General features: G+C 41.9%; 1 protein-coding gene across 1 annotated transcript in view; it reads right to left on the minus strand.

Annotated features, from left to right (window-relative positions):
- Nucleotides 1-451: 451 nt before the first annotated feature.
- The window catches only part of pcsk2 (proprotein convertase subtilisin/kexin type 2), a 34,187-nt gene continuing 19,765 nt past the window's right edge, over nt 452-14,873 (minus strand). The window contains exons 8-12 of the mRNA XM_061790485.1: nt 13,868-14,043; nt 12,319-12,534; nt 10,589-10,689; nt 7,308-7,535; nt 452-1,427 (exon numbers count right to left, since the gene is read on the minus strand). Coding sequence (XP_061646469.1) covers nt 938-1,427; nt 7,308-7,535; nt 10,589-10,689; nt 12,319-12,534; nt 13,868-14,043 — 1,211 coding nt within the window. The 3' untranslated portion in view covers nt 452-937. The remainder of the gene's footprint in view (nt 1,428-7,307; nt 7,536-10,588; nt 10,690-12,318; nt 12,535-13,867; nt 14,044-14,873) is intronic.

Raw genomic sequence — 14,873 nt, forward strand, 5'->3', positions numbered from 1 at the left:
GCAGTGGTTAGCATTTTTTATGTTGCTTTAAATTGTCTGTAAAGTCAAGATTAATTGTCTGTAAAGTCAAGATTAAGAATGTTGAAAAAAAGGACAAAGTGCACAAAGTGCATCGCCAAAGTGAATTTCCTTGGCATTATGTTGTTGTTTTTTTGTTTAGTTTTTTTATACTTGTATGCCCGTTAATAAAGTTTAAATGTTTCTTCAAAAATGCCTGCACATTTGACGCAGTTCTTATGATGGCAAGTTTGAAATATTTTTTTAAATTTTAATGTTCATTCTTTTCCATGATTGTTTTAAAAAAATCTGAAGAAATCAGAGACCAATGTCCTGGAATGAGCTGTGTTCAACTTTGGAATGTAGAAAGTCTTCTTCCTACCTGTTATTTTTGGTTTTCCTAGTACAACCCCCCACACACAGACAAAATTGCATGTTACTTCTACGGAGAATGTTATGCTTCAAATCACTCGAGTGCTTTAATAAACAGCTGGATAAATTTATTATAGTGTACATCAAAGGTTATGAAATACAAACGAAGGAGCACAGGCTGCAAAGGAATGACACATTCCTCTCTTTGTCGTTTGTACAAACGGCGCATGTCACAAAAATATAAACAGAAACGTGAAGGAGGATGACACTGAATCATTTACAGTCACAACCTGTACAACAATTGGCAGAAGAGACAGAAAAAGCGCGAGAGAGGTGCGGGGCAATTAAAGCGCAAGAGTGGACCCTTTGGTTTATGTACTGTTGTGTTCAAGTGTAAAAATGATAATATAGTTTCTCTGTGTTAATTACTGAAGGATATACTGTACTTTTATTGATAAACATTCATTGAAGGTCGAAACTGAAAGTGCAAAAAGCAGAGTGAGGAGGGGGTTCGAAAGAAATACTCGAGACAGGATGCGATGAGAGCAACACATGCAGGTGGGTTTTTTCAGTCGGCTTTCCTCAGCAAGCTCTTCAAGCTTCTCTCCACGGCCTCGTCCAGCTCCTCCTCCAGCTCCTCCTTCTTGGACATGGCCAGCTTAGACTGGTAGTCACGTACTTTCTGGTCTATGTAAGGGGCACTTTGTGTTCCGTGCAGCATGAGCGTCCACTCCTTCAGGACGCCACGTTGAAGCTCCTCGCCCCGGAAGCCCACCTCCAGGACCCAGGTCCCGCGCGGGTCCTCGCCCCAGGTGTGCGTGGTCATGAAGGGCCACTTGTCGAAGCCCACCTTGGAGTCGTTGTCGCGGGGCCGTCGGCTCAGCAGGATGGACTTGGTGCCCATGGGCGAGGTCATGTTGACATTGAGGTCGCCGCGGCGGCTGGCGTTGACAGTGATCACCGCCTGTACGTGCTCCAGGTAGCGGACGAAGTTGTCCTTGCCCTGGCAGGCTTCGGTGGAAATGCCGAGCACCAATTTGTTGCCGGATTGGATTTTACTGGAGGAAAATGACAAATTGGACACATCAACACTGTGTCAAAAATGTATGATTTGTGATGGTTCAAAGCAAGTAAGGACAGAGGAGGCAGAGGAAAGGGTCACAGTCAAATGGTTCTGAATTGGAACCGTAATTTTCCCACTAAATGAAGTACGAGCCCTATAGTTCCTTCAGAATCATGTGTAGTTTAGCTGATGTCTACATGGCCAAATTACAACCCAATTCAAATGTATTGTTCAAATGTGACTACAGTGGTAACTTCATTTACGAAATTAATTCATATTGTGACCAAGCTGGTAACACAATTTAGTCGCATATCAAATAAATTTTCCCCGTTGAAATGAATTGAAATGCCAGTAATCTGTTCAGCCCCCCAAAAAACAGCAGCGTTCTCATTTTTATGACAGTTGGTTTAATACATTTGGTAAGCACTGTATCTTTTCAAAAGTTCATTTAATGAAAATATTATACTCATTTCATCCTTGAAAGAAAATTCTGAAATACAAATACAATATTTACCCACAGTACTTTCACCTGTGAATTTCATATGCTAGGCTGAATCATGACTTCACTGTGAACAAGGAGATTAGTGCCCCCCAATAATGGGTTTAATCAGAAAAGAGGGGAAAATCCAGGTTGTTTTTGTTGTTGTTGTTTTTGAAGACGTCGCTGCTGACGTCCATCTCCTGAGGAGCGAGAACACAGAAGGATTGCAGTGGAGGTTTATTAACATTGGAGGCTTAGGCCCGCAATGCAGACAGCTTCAAACAGGAGCGGTTCAAAGATGGCTGAGCTCACGAACCGACTGCATTAGCATACAGTCCTGGGACACTTCATTAGGGACCACTGTCTGCACATAGATGTACTATGAATTCTATTGGAAATGTACCAGCACAGGCTGCTGTATATGGTGCAATGTCTTGGTGAAGCAGCATGTGGTTCATTCAAGCTATGTTGCATGTTTGTGATCATGGGGTGTTTAAATACATCAGCTGCCATGTTAGACAGAAGACCTTGTACACTGTATTCTGTTTTTCTGCTTTATACCAATTCTCCTCTTAGAAAATTGGTGGCACTGCATGTCCATCCATCCACCCATTTTCTGAGCCGCTAATCCTCACAAGGGTCACGGGAGTGCTAGAGCCTATCCCAGCTATCATCGGGCAGGAGGCGAGGTACACCCTGAACTGGTTGCCAGCCAATCCTAGGGCACACATAAACAAACAAACATTCACACTCACATTCATACCTACGGCAATTTAAAGTCTTCAATTAACCTACTATGCATGTTTTTGGGATGTGGGAGGAAACCGGAGTGCCCGGAGAAAACCCACGCAGGCACGGGGAGAACATGCAAACTCCACACAGGCTGGGGATTGAACCCCGGTCCTCAGAACTGTGTGGCAGATGCTCTAACCAGTCACTACCGTGCCGCCCGGTTAGAAGATGGTGTTAGTAATTTTGTAGACCAGTGCGGAACTGAGAGTAGGTGGGCTGTGCCACTGTGGGAGTCTTTACAGTCCATTTCATTTACCACCAATCAAATTGGCTCCTCTCATTCCCTTTAAATGTGGCCCAATTGATATCTCTGTGCGGAAGAGGACGATGCAAAATCACAGCGAATTATGCGTGAGTGGATTATTGTCACTGCTCTGGCCATTGTGTGGCAACAAACAATGGGTGCATTCAAGAATTTAATCTGATGCCTTAACTCTACTTTTAGAGTGGGACTGAGTGAGAGTGGGAATCTGCCTGTGCCCCGACCAAATTCACCAAAATCACATTAGACCAACGGTCTACCTTGCACCAAGATTTAGACATGGTCAGACCAGGCATAAGTGTAGATGTACTTTCTGTCACCAAATTGTCATTCCACCAGGCACATCTCCAAGGAAACTCCTTCTGCAGCACGAAACACCCAGCTTAGCATGGACCGGTCTGACAAAATGGAAAACATGCGGAGTGAGCCTTGTGCTTGCATGAAAATTAGAATCCACCATCATTTGGGCACCGCTGCAGATGCGCTGTCTACGAAAATAAAGCCCTATATCTCAAGTAATGATAAACAATTGTATATTTATGATCATATGACGTAGTTCAATAGCATAGTAAAATAGTATATAGTAGAAAGTAAGTGGGAGAGCAGCTGCTGTGTTAGTCAGAAGACCTTATACACAGTACTACATTTCGTGTGCCTACTATAGGCAATTTCTTCTCTTCGAATGAGAACACCTCACCATTGGAGATTGAAAACAACAAAGTCGCGCAATGTGGCCCAGCATGCCAGCTCCTCTGATAATGAGAACTTCTCCTCCAGCTAAGTAAGTCACAGTCAGCCAGCGGCACTATCAGATCAGCGTTCAGAGCCATGGCATAGTGCACAGGGGCCCATGCTTTGTTGATGTTTATTGCTTTTCCCCACAGAGACGGTCTCATCAGAGGTGGCCTTATTGTAATTATTTCTCCAGCACAATAGCGGCGACAAAGTGGTGGTGGTGCTGTGTAGAACGGCGAGCTGACGAAGAATGTAACACGTGATGTAGCCACCATTTGCGAGGCGTAAAATTAGCTTGCAAAAGACTTAACATTATCATTAGCGTCTGTGCCTTATAAACACTGTTTCATTGGTTTTATGGCTTAACTTTATTTCCCTTTGCCACTTTTCTCTGATCATTATTCTGGAGCAATTTCATTAGTACATGGTTTAGAAATAAGCAGAGCACAGGCCAGATCCAGAGACCAAAAAGCCTTATGATATGGATAATTACTTGAAAAAACTAACAAAAGACAGAAAATACTTCGTATTTTGATCATATGGGTAGAAGCAAAATCATGCACTGTAAAAATGCATTATACATAGAAAGAAGGATTTTCCAGAATTTTGAGGTCAACTTTGGGGGTGCGTATTATACATGGGTGCACATTATACATGACAAATTACGGTAACCTACCATACATGTTTTTGGGATGTGGGAGGAAAGCCAATCACAGGGCACATATAAACAAACAACCATTCGCACTCACATTCACACCTACGAGCAATTCAGAGTCTTCAATTAACCTACCATGCATGTTTTTGGGATCTGTGAGAAAACCGGAGTACCCGGAGAAAACCCACTCAGGCACGGGGAGAACCTGCAAACTCCACACAGGCGAGGCCGGATTTGAACCCCGGTTCTCAGAACTGTGAGGCAGATGGCCTAACCAATCCGTCACCGTGCCACCTATTTTGATGAATATCTGACATATTTTTATAAATGTAGTTCAATGCAAATTCCACACAGGAAGGCCTGAGCTGACATCTGTATCCAGACTTCTTGACGTGAGGTAGATGTGCTATGCACTATTGGGGCCCACTACAGATGAGTACAATATGTTTTTTGTTGTTGTTGTTGTTTTTAATTAATAATTTTGGTGAAAAGATGTAGATATAACTTCTACAAAATAAATAATGGGCTATTATTTCTGTGACTACTCTGTCATTTCAACCTAGCGCAGTAATTCCCAAACAGTGTGCAGTGGGACATTATTGTGCCGTGAGACCTCTTCTGGTGTGCCGCGAGAAAATTATAAAATTTCCCTTAATTGGTCAAAATATTATTCATTGAAAACAAATAATGTATCTTTGTTCATCTATCTATGCCAGCGGCATGTAAAGACAGACAGAACAAATAAATGCTCTTCTATTAGATGGCAGAAAGTGTGTCATTGACTTGTGAATCCACATTTTGTGACATTTTTGTTTGTTGGTGTGCCGTGAGGTTTTCCAAATGTAAGATATGTCCCTTGGCTCAATAAGGTTGGGAATCACTGACCTAGAGGACAGGAGGAGCAGGTGCTTTTTTTCATTGGCTGATAGGACAGTTAGCCTTATGAACTCTGCCTGTAGAAACACACAGCCCAGATTTCTGTTGCTGTACACATTCACATCTAGTCTTCAATAACGCTAAAATTTGTGATTTTGAAATGTGGGCGAAAGCAAGAGTACTTGCAGAAAACGCACAAAAGCAGGGGGAGAACATGCAAACAAACAGCAAAGCCTGAACTGAGATTCAAAACCAGGTCTCGACTGTGAGACAGGTGTGTTGCAGTCTTAAAATTCATTCATTCATTCATCTTCCGTATCGCTTATCCTCACTAGGGTCAGCTGAGAGTGGCAATATACAACTCAAAATCCTCTTTTGGAAGATTATTTACTAATGCTATCTTCTAAATTGCTGCTTTTGTGAAGTGAGTTGAGTCACATGCCACCATACAGTGCTCGTATCTTAAGTAAAAAAAATCATCCGATCGACCGCTCGTATCTCGAACTTGTAGGTCAGGTCACTCCAAATCAAAGCACTCCTGTATTATTAAGTGTATTTTACCGTTTAACAATGGAAGGGGAATACTGATTTATTTCTCATTTAAGCATCTGTCATGAAATGATGAAAATAAATATATAGGCATGAAAATAAACTAACAAGAAAAATTCACATATGAGCATTTCTCAGGATAATATAATGAAGTCATGATACATCATGCCATAATATCCATAAATCCATTATAATTAAAAACCAAAATTAATAGAAAATAAATTAATTAAAGATTTAACAATAAATATATGTATTTATTATTTTATTTGTAATTATTTTCCATCCATCCATTTTCTGAGCCACTTCTCCTCACTAGGGTCACGGGCGTGCTGGAGCCTCTACCAGCTATCATCGGGCAGGAGGCGGGGTACACCCTGAACTGGTTGCCGGCCAATCGCAGAGCACATACAAACAAACAACCATTCACACTCACATTCACACCTACGGGAAATTTAGAGTTGTCAATTAACCTACTATGCATGTTTTTGGGATGTGGGAGGAAACCGGAGTGCCCGGAGAAAACCCACGCAGGCACGGGGAGAACATGCAAACTCCACACAGGCGGGGCCAGGGATTGAACCCCGCTCCTCAGAACTGTGAGGCTGATGCGCTAACCAGTCGGCCTTGTAATTATTTTATTAATTGTATTTTAAAGTTATGTTTAAAGATGGTATAGGTGTAGATTTTTTCACTTTGTCTGGGTGTAGTCATGACAGAAATACTGTAATTATTATGATAAAAAATATCATCATAAAAAAAAAAAAACTGTTTAAAGAGTATATGCATTTTAATATTATGATTATTCATAACGGTGGAACGGTGGACGGTAAATGTAATTTTTTATACATTGTTAGTGTGTAATTATGATGTGTAATAGGAATTTACCAGAGCAGGATGCACCGTGGCGGCACGGTGACCGACTGGTTAGAGCGTCAGGCTCACAGTTCTGAGGAACCGGGTTCAATCCCCGGCCCCGCCTGTGTGGAGTTTGCATGTTCTCCCCGTGCCTGCGTGGGTTTTCTCCGGGCACTCCGGTTTCCTCCCACATCCCAAAAACATGCATTAATTGGAGACTCTAAATTGGCCGTAAGTGTGAATGTGAGTGCGAATGCTTGTTTGTTTGTATGTGCCCTGCGATTGGCTGGCAACCAGTTCAGGGTGTACCCCGCCTCCTGCCCGATGACAGCTGGGATAGGCTCCAGCACGCCCGCGACCCTAGTGAGGAGAAGCGGCTCAGAAAATGGATGGATGGATGGATGGATTATTCATAACTCAGTCATGATGCACACAGAAAATGGCAAGTGGCAAGCTATATGTTTGGAGTTATGAAGTGGATATTCATGTTTTTATTTTAAATTAGGCCATTGTAATTACCCTTTAGTTAATTAGGCAAACATGTCTATTGTGCTTGTCATCACATTCATGTTGTCTTGCAACTCTGTAGTAGTTTTCTTTAATTAACTGCAGATCGTTCATTTGAGAGGAGGGCTCCATATATTGACATCTTTTAAGAAAGGGGACTCACTGGTTGTCCTGGAGAGATCCGGCCACGCAGTGGAAGCGTTCGGGTACTGTCTTCCACTCTTTGGCCATTTTCACCATGCCCCCGGCATCCAGCACGCCATAGCCAAACAGGTGGTTGAACTCCAGGCCCACGCCGTTCCTCCTCCACTGGTGGACCTCGTCGTGGAGCTGGTTCCGCTTAGAGGTCAGCACTGAAAGGTGCTGCATGTCTCTCCAGGTCAGGTCGGGGCTGGGGTTGGGGAGGGAACCAAAGAGGTAGAGGAAATGAATGAATGAATGAGTACTGCACACAACCACAATGTGTCCCACCAGGCATGTTGTTGGCAACCAATATTATAGGATTAAAGAAGGGTGCGTGGCCCTCCGCTAAAACTGTGTCGTGCATTCCAACATCAACTTCCGTTTCGCTTATCCTCACTAGGATCGCGGGTGTGCTGGAGCTTATCCCAGCTATCTTCGGGCGAAAGGCGGGGTACACCCTGAACTGGTCACCAGCCAATCGCAGGCATTCCAACATGTACTGGGAATTCGATGAAACCACAATCAGAATGTATAGCGGTAGTGGCTCTAATTTCTTTTATTTTTAAAGACTATTTTTACATTTACCTAATATACTGAAAATAAATACAAATATTTAACAATATTACTTTTATAATTCGCAGCACGGTGACCGTCTGTCTGGTTAGAGCGTCAGCCTAACAGCCTAACAGTTCTGAGGACCGAGGTTCAATGCCCGGCCCCGCCTGTGTGGAGTTTGCATGTTCTCCCCGTGCCTGCATGGGTTTTCTCCGGGCACTCTGCTTTCCTCCCACATCCCAAAAACATGCATGGTAGGTTAATTGAAGACTCTAAATTGCCCCTCGGTGTGAGTGTGTGTTTGAGTGTCAGTGTGAGTGTGAGTGTGAGTGTGAATGGTTGTTTGTTTATATGTGTCCTGTCATTGGCTGGCAACCAGTTCAGGGTCTACCCCGCCTCCTGCCCGATAATAGCTGGGATTGGCTCCAGCGCTCCCGTGACCCTTGTGAGGATAAGCGGCTCAGATAATGGATAGATGGACTTTTATAACACAATTTATTTTAAGTTAAATTGGAGTTTAAAACAAATTTTTTAAAATAACCCTCTTGGAGACACATCAGACTTGTGCATGATGTGAGACCATCTTAGTAAGACTCCATACTTTAATTCATCATTGTGCTTTGTTAGGTGCTGGTGTTTTGGTTAGCAATTGACTTAATAACATAGCTCAAATGTGCTCAGCAGTTTTGTGTGAATAGTAGCCTTTATAAACTGAGATAATTAGTTATTACCCATTTTTTTTTAATTTGTTTTATTCAAGGTAGGCATTGCTTTGGTTTAAGTAGATGACGCACCCAGCAACTAATTGCTTTGCTTTCCTACCGTCACATTATTCAAGTGTTCGGCCCGTAAAAACACTTTGACAGGGCGAGAGCAGCCACTCACCCCCGACAGCGACATCATCATCGTGTGTGCAGAGCAAACAGTGGTTTCTTTGCACAACTACGCTAAGCTGGTGTCTGTTAATGGCGGGCTAGATTCTTGTCAGCGCTTTCACGTGACAAAGTAAGCATCGGAGAGGAAGGAAAGGCTCTCCTCCGGAGGTTAAATTTGCAGCAAATCACCTTTTGCAGTTTGTACTTTTTAATTAGTTATGCTTCGTAACAACAGCACATACTGTAAGTCCCAGTTACTTTCATTTGTGCATGTGCAGAAATACATACTTTAAAATACACAAGCACTGCCGATCTTAACAGTATTTATGTGTATTTTTCAACATTTTATTGGTATCTATGAGTCCAAATCAATTATTTCTGACCTTAGCACTAGCACACACAGAAACACTCTCTGGCAGTGGTACAAGTGGTGTAAATAAATGGGAAATAAATACAGCAAAAGTCTCTTTGGAAAGTAAAGAACTGACTCATGTTTTTAAGGAGGTCACATCGAGGGAAATCTCGAATAAAGGACGCAGAGATTGGACGACTTTGCATCATGAAAGACTCAGGTTAGCTTTTAAATTAGATAAAGCAAGCAGATAAATTCAGTGACTGAAAAGATTATTGTGTGCAATAAATGTTTGTCCCTGATCCGCTTTAGTCAACTGGGAAGGACGTAAATAACGTGAACTAGTTCCATGGAAACTTATCTGAACCCAGTGGTCACAGTAAAAGGACAAAACTACATGACCACAGTTGACTAATAAGGAAATAAGATTATATGAGGACAGTTGACTAGACAAGGACAGAAGATTACTGTACATGGGTTCAACACCCACACTTTTCCTGTTTATTGGACAAAGGCCCTACTACAATTAGAAATAAACAGAACAACGAGGAATAAACCTTTCAAAAATAAAAAAGCTAAGGTATGCTTGGTCATACAAAAATACATTTGTGCTCAATGCACAGTATGTGCCTGTCCAACAATTATTTTGATGGCTCCTCTTGCCATTTATTGATGATTACTGCCACCAATAGAAATAAACAGAACTGCCAGACAAACTACCAGAACGTAGAAAAAAAAAACATAACAACGAAGAATAAACTTTAGAGTCGAAAAAAATCTTAGGGCTGCTCAGTCATACACAGGCACTAGAAATAATACACAAAAATAAAAAATAATCTGTGATGCACTCAGTTACCCAAAAGCACATGTGAATGCTCTATAATTACAGTATATGTACTGTCAGGTTATTACTGCCGTAGAAATAAACAGAATGATTTGAATTCATCCATAAAGTTGAAAAAAATAAACAGGCACAAGTACACACAATGTTTGGGTCATGATCACTCCTGTTGCCACTGATTCATGATTAGTGCCAACATGCACAATAGAAATTAACAGAATGAGTAGGAATAAACCATTGGGTCAGGGAGGGAAGGGCACGAGATATTCATGAATGTGCGTCATTTATACTGTCATATACTGTACTTCATGTATCACTCCTCTCGCCAGTTATTCAAGATAACAATAGAAAGAAACAGAACTAGTAGAAAAAATACACCACGTCTAATACTGTAAGACTTGCTCATGAGCAATGGTGTACTGTCATATAATCAGTGTGACCTCTCCTCTCGCCACCATGCACAATAGAAATAAACAGAAAGACTAGAAATAACCCACAGTCAGGAAATGGCAAAGTGGCTGTATGCCCTTTGACCTCAAGAACTGTAAGACGTAAGATACACAAGGGCATGTTGACTACATGAGGACAGTGAACAACATAAAGACAGAACATGAGAGGGGTTAAAAGATAGTCCATACTTTGCCTCGAGAGCCAGAGCGAACACTCCAGCGGCCTCTGGAGCTGCTGCTGATGTTCCTGAGTGGCGTAGTGTGCAGTTCCCATAGAGGTCGGTGGTGGCCTAAATTGGGAGCAAAAGAAACACTCATGCTTCATTTGTTACCTGCCTTTGTAGAAAAACTGAAGAAAATTATTTGGGGTTCTTTTGTGAGATATAAAAGGATCAACATGTAAGTTGTTTGCTGTTCCATTAACCTGCCAGTACACAAGTTACGTTAATATTCATTGACTCAACCTTTATTTGCGGCATTCGGTGCTTAATTAGACGCAATAACAGCCTGACTGCAATTAGAGCGAAAACCCGGGGGAAGACCTTGTCTCTGTCAACAGCCCGCGGTCATTTGCATAATCACAAATACAAACACTGCTGCCTTAGTACACGGGGAAAATAATTTGACATATGAGAAAAATGGAATATCAGTCAATACTCCTAACGCCATATATATATCCATCCATCCATCCATTTTCTGAGCCGCTTCTCCTCACTAGGGTCGCGGGCGTGCTGGAGCCTATCCCAGCTATCATCGGGCAGGAGGCGTGGTACACCCTGAACTGGTTGCCAGCCAATCGCAGGGCACATACAAACAAAGAACCATTCGCACTCACATTCACACCTACGGGCAATTTAGAGTTGTCAATTAACCTACCATGCATGCATTTTTGGGACGTGGGAGGAAACCGGAGTGCTCGGAGAAAGCCCACGCAGGCACGGGGACAACCTGTAAACTCCACACAGGCGGGGCAGGGGATTGAACCTCGATCCTCAGAACTGTGAGGTAGACGCTCCAACCAGTCGGACACGCCGCCCCATATATATATAATATACATTTTTGTACAGTAATACACTTAGGTTATTCAATGTTCAGACAAGCTGTCTACAAAAAATATATACATTTTTGTACAGTAATACAATTAGGTTATTCAATGTTCAGGCTAGCCTGCTTGCTTTTTAATGTAATATTAATCTACTCTGTGCCAAATAACCATTAAGACAGGTTCTGCTTGAATATTAATACTCATAAATATAGTACGAGCAGTTATTTAAATGGATTGTTGCTCACAATGATAGCATAAACAAAAACGAGTAGTCGCTAGTAGCTTACAGTGATGCAACAAATGACTCAAAACTTATGTTTTTTATATATTAAGAACAAGTACAAGCAATATTTGAAATATTTTTTTATGGAATTATCACTTTTGATTAATGTTGAGAAGTAGTCTTTCCCAAATTGTATTGAGAGGTGAGTGTAGCCAGCTAGCATGCTAACATTAGCAAATTAAAATTAAAACACTCACATGTATATAATTAAGCCTAGCGGTAAATAGGTAGCTTTTTATAAGCATAACTTTTTCATTTATGAGTAAAACATTTATTTTTATAATGCGTCATTATTTTAGATTCCATTTTAAAATCTATATCAAAATGGTAGCACAAAGGTTACCAACCCCAAAAAATTAACATGGTCACTGGCATCTTTTTGGCGTACTAGTTGGTACATACTTTAACGAGAAAATTATTCTTTGTATTGTTGTTTCTAAATCTTATAGGGTGAATCCCCAGCGATTCGCAATTCAACATTAGTATACTCACTGACACTACTCACAAATAAATATTCACTGTCGCATGTGGGCACAATATGTGTTCATGTTTGCGGTCACTGTATGTGTATACTTCATCATAAACACTCACAACGCCAGCCTCTGGGTTCCTCTTGCGTCCGTTGCTGAAGGTGGACGCCAGCGTGGAGGAGCAGCTCTCGTCGTAGAGGGCTGTGCGTCCGTCGTTGATGGCCGAGTTGATGGAAATGGTCCACATACTTGAGGCGTAACCATCGCAATTGCAGTCGTCATAGCTACCGCCGTCTCCCGATGCCCACACGTAGATGCTGCCTTTGCCTCCTCGCCCCTGGATCGACACCAGTGAATTGAGGAGTTCTGAGTTTGATTAGCGGGGCGTCTTGTGTGGAATGTAGAATGGGAATTATGTAGTGCCACTAATTACATATGCAAGAAGCTCATGCTGATTTATATGATAAATCTATGACACATTCTGCCTCATGGGTGACAACTATTTAAAATACTCTATGCATGTTTACATAATCTTAACATTGATTGTAATTTTGAACACCAATCCAATATCTCCACCCTCATCACAATACTCAACAAACCACTGGGAAATTTCTTTTTTTTTTATTTTTTTTTTTACACATTGTGTTCTTGCAGTGATTCTTTGAATTGAGGTGGCAGAGTGGCTGCTTGATTAGTCGCGTATAAACAATCAGAGTATGCATCAAGCTTGGTCCATACTGAGCTCCAGAGAGGCTGGGTCGTTTTAGAGCGGCCTACACCTGCCTGCGAATGGTCCGGGATGATTAATGAGTCTAGTAATAGGCAGTGGCACTGTTAGCATGGCAACAGTCTGTGCGCGTGTGTATCATGTTTTTCTCAGAGGGGGGTGGAGGTCTTTGCCTGGCTACAGTCACGTGGATGAGATCTGCCTCCTATTTACAGGGGGGAAAAAAGAACACCCTATCCCTTTTTAGGTAAGGAAGATTAAGCATAGGTTCAAATTAATTTATATGAATGTAATGTGTGATGGAAACAGGCCGACATAGACAAGCCCTTAGAGTTTTAACCTTTATGAAATATGCTTGAGCTAATCAACTCCAGACACTTTGGGAGGTTAAAACAAGTGGCACACTAGCCTCTTTCGCACAGTTTTTGAAAAACTGGCCCATCAAAGCCATACAAGGAGAGCCGGCATTTAACAGCCTCTGCCTTTCACACAGAATCCAATGCAACGGTATATATTATTGTTACCGCGCTTTCACACACGGAAATGTGTCAATCAATTCAAGAATCAAGGAGTCCTTTCCAACTGTCTCCAATTAGGAAATATTTGGTTGAGGGTACCTAAAGCATGTAAGTGAAACGTATGGAACGGGGGGAAAAAAAGTTTGGTAATCCACAGTATGTATTATATACGAGCGCAGCAATGGCTCAGTCTGTAAGCACTTTCTCACAGAAACTAGAAGAATGCACTACAGACCACGGAAGACCCAGAAAAACATCCAGTGCATATTAAAACAATATTCCTGGGAGTATTCCAGATGGAAGCATCAAAAAAGAGAGGAACTCAATTCACTCCTGTAATACAATTAAAAGATCCTTCCTCTGTGTAGGGAAGTAATATACGTATAAAACACTCTTACAGTTCAACAGAAGGGATGCCAGCTTACTTTGTTGACACCGTCAGCCATAGCCTGAAGGGTTAACTCTCTGGGTCCATCCACAGTCTTGCCGTCATCAGTGGGCCCCCAGCTGGCACTGTAGATGTCAATGACTTGAGGCATGTGGCTGATGGATGAGGCCTCAATTATGTCCGTCATGAATGGCTGGTCCAACATCCTGATACCTGGCAGGTGAACAAGAAATGAAACGTAGGCTGCAGGAGATCTGTGGTGCCAATGCACTTAATACTGCTTGGATGCTTGGCTAGATTTGTCTTTAGTATTGTTTAAATATGTCAAATAAGTAGAGGAGCCAATACCCATTTCCTACACTGATCATTCTGTTCAGGATCACAGCTGACTGAAGACTAACACACGTCTACAGGACTATACCCTGGACTGGCCACCAGTCAATCAAAGGGTGATCGTGAATAGGGCATTGAGTGAGAAATGATTCTCACACCAGCTGAATGAAAATCAGCTTCGTGGAAGATCACAATATCAATGGCGCCCAAATCCAAATGCCTAATCATTGGACTTTTCCCAAGCTAAAGGATTCAGGAACGTTCCCAAGCGGTGAAAGTTATGTTTCAAGAGTATACAAGCAGTATTTTTTAGGAGTAGCACACCAGTAACAAACCATTGCACCCCAACGCGTACAATGTATTTTTCTGTCTGAGATGGTACCGTGTCACCTAAAGACCATGTTTCACATATTTCATGACAAATAACTCATGAATATCCAAATCGCTTGTGTATCCCCTCACTTATGTCCTGTAGACTTTTATAATTTAGATAATTAATCCCACCACACTTCAGTTGTACAGTCGGTTTCACGACCCTTGTCCTGCATGCTTCTTTTCCTGTCCTTGTCCTGTTCTATCTTGTCCTGTCCTTCCCTCACAGGGTGTAGAACTGTAGCCCCATGTAACACTCATATTTAATGTTTCATTGTTGGAGATAATGTAATGACTTACTTCTCTCATTCTGTTTAAAATTAGTGCTTTGTTTTTTG

The sequence above is a fragment of the Phyllopteryx taeniolatus genome, chromosome 11, assembly GCF_024500385.1.
Source record: "Phyllopteryx taeniolatus isolate TA_2022b chromosome 11, UOR_Ptae_1.2, whole genome shotgun sequence".
NCBI classification, from domain to species: domain Eukaryota; kingdom Metazoa; phylum Chordata; class Actinopteri; order Syngnathiformes; family Syngnathidae; genus Phyllopteryx; species Phyllopteryx taeniolatus.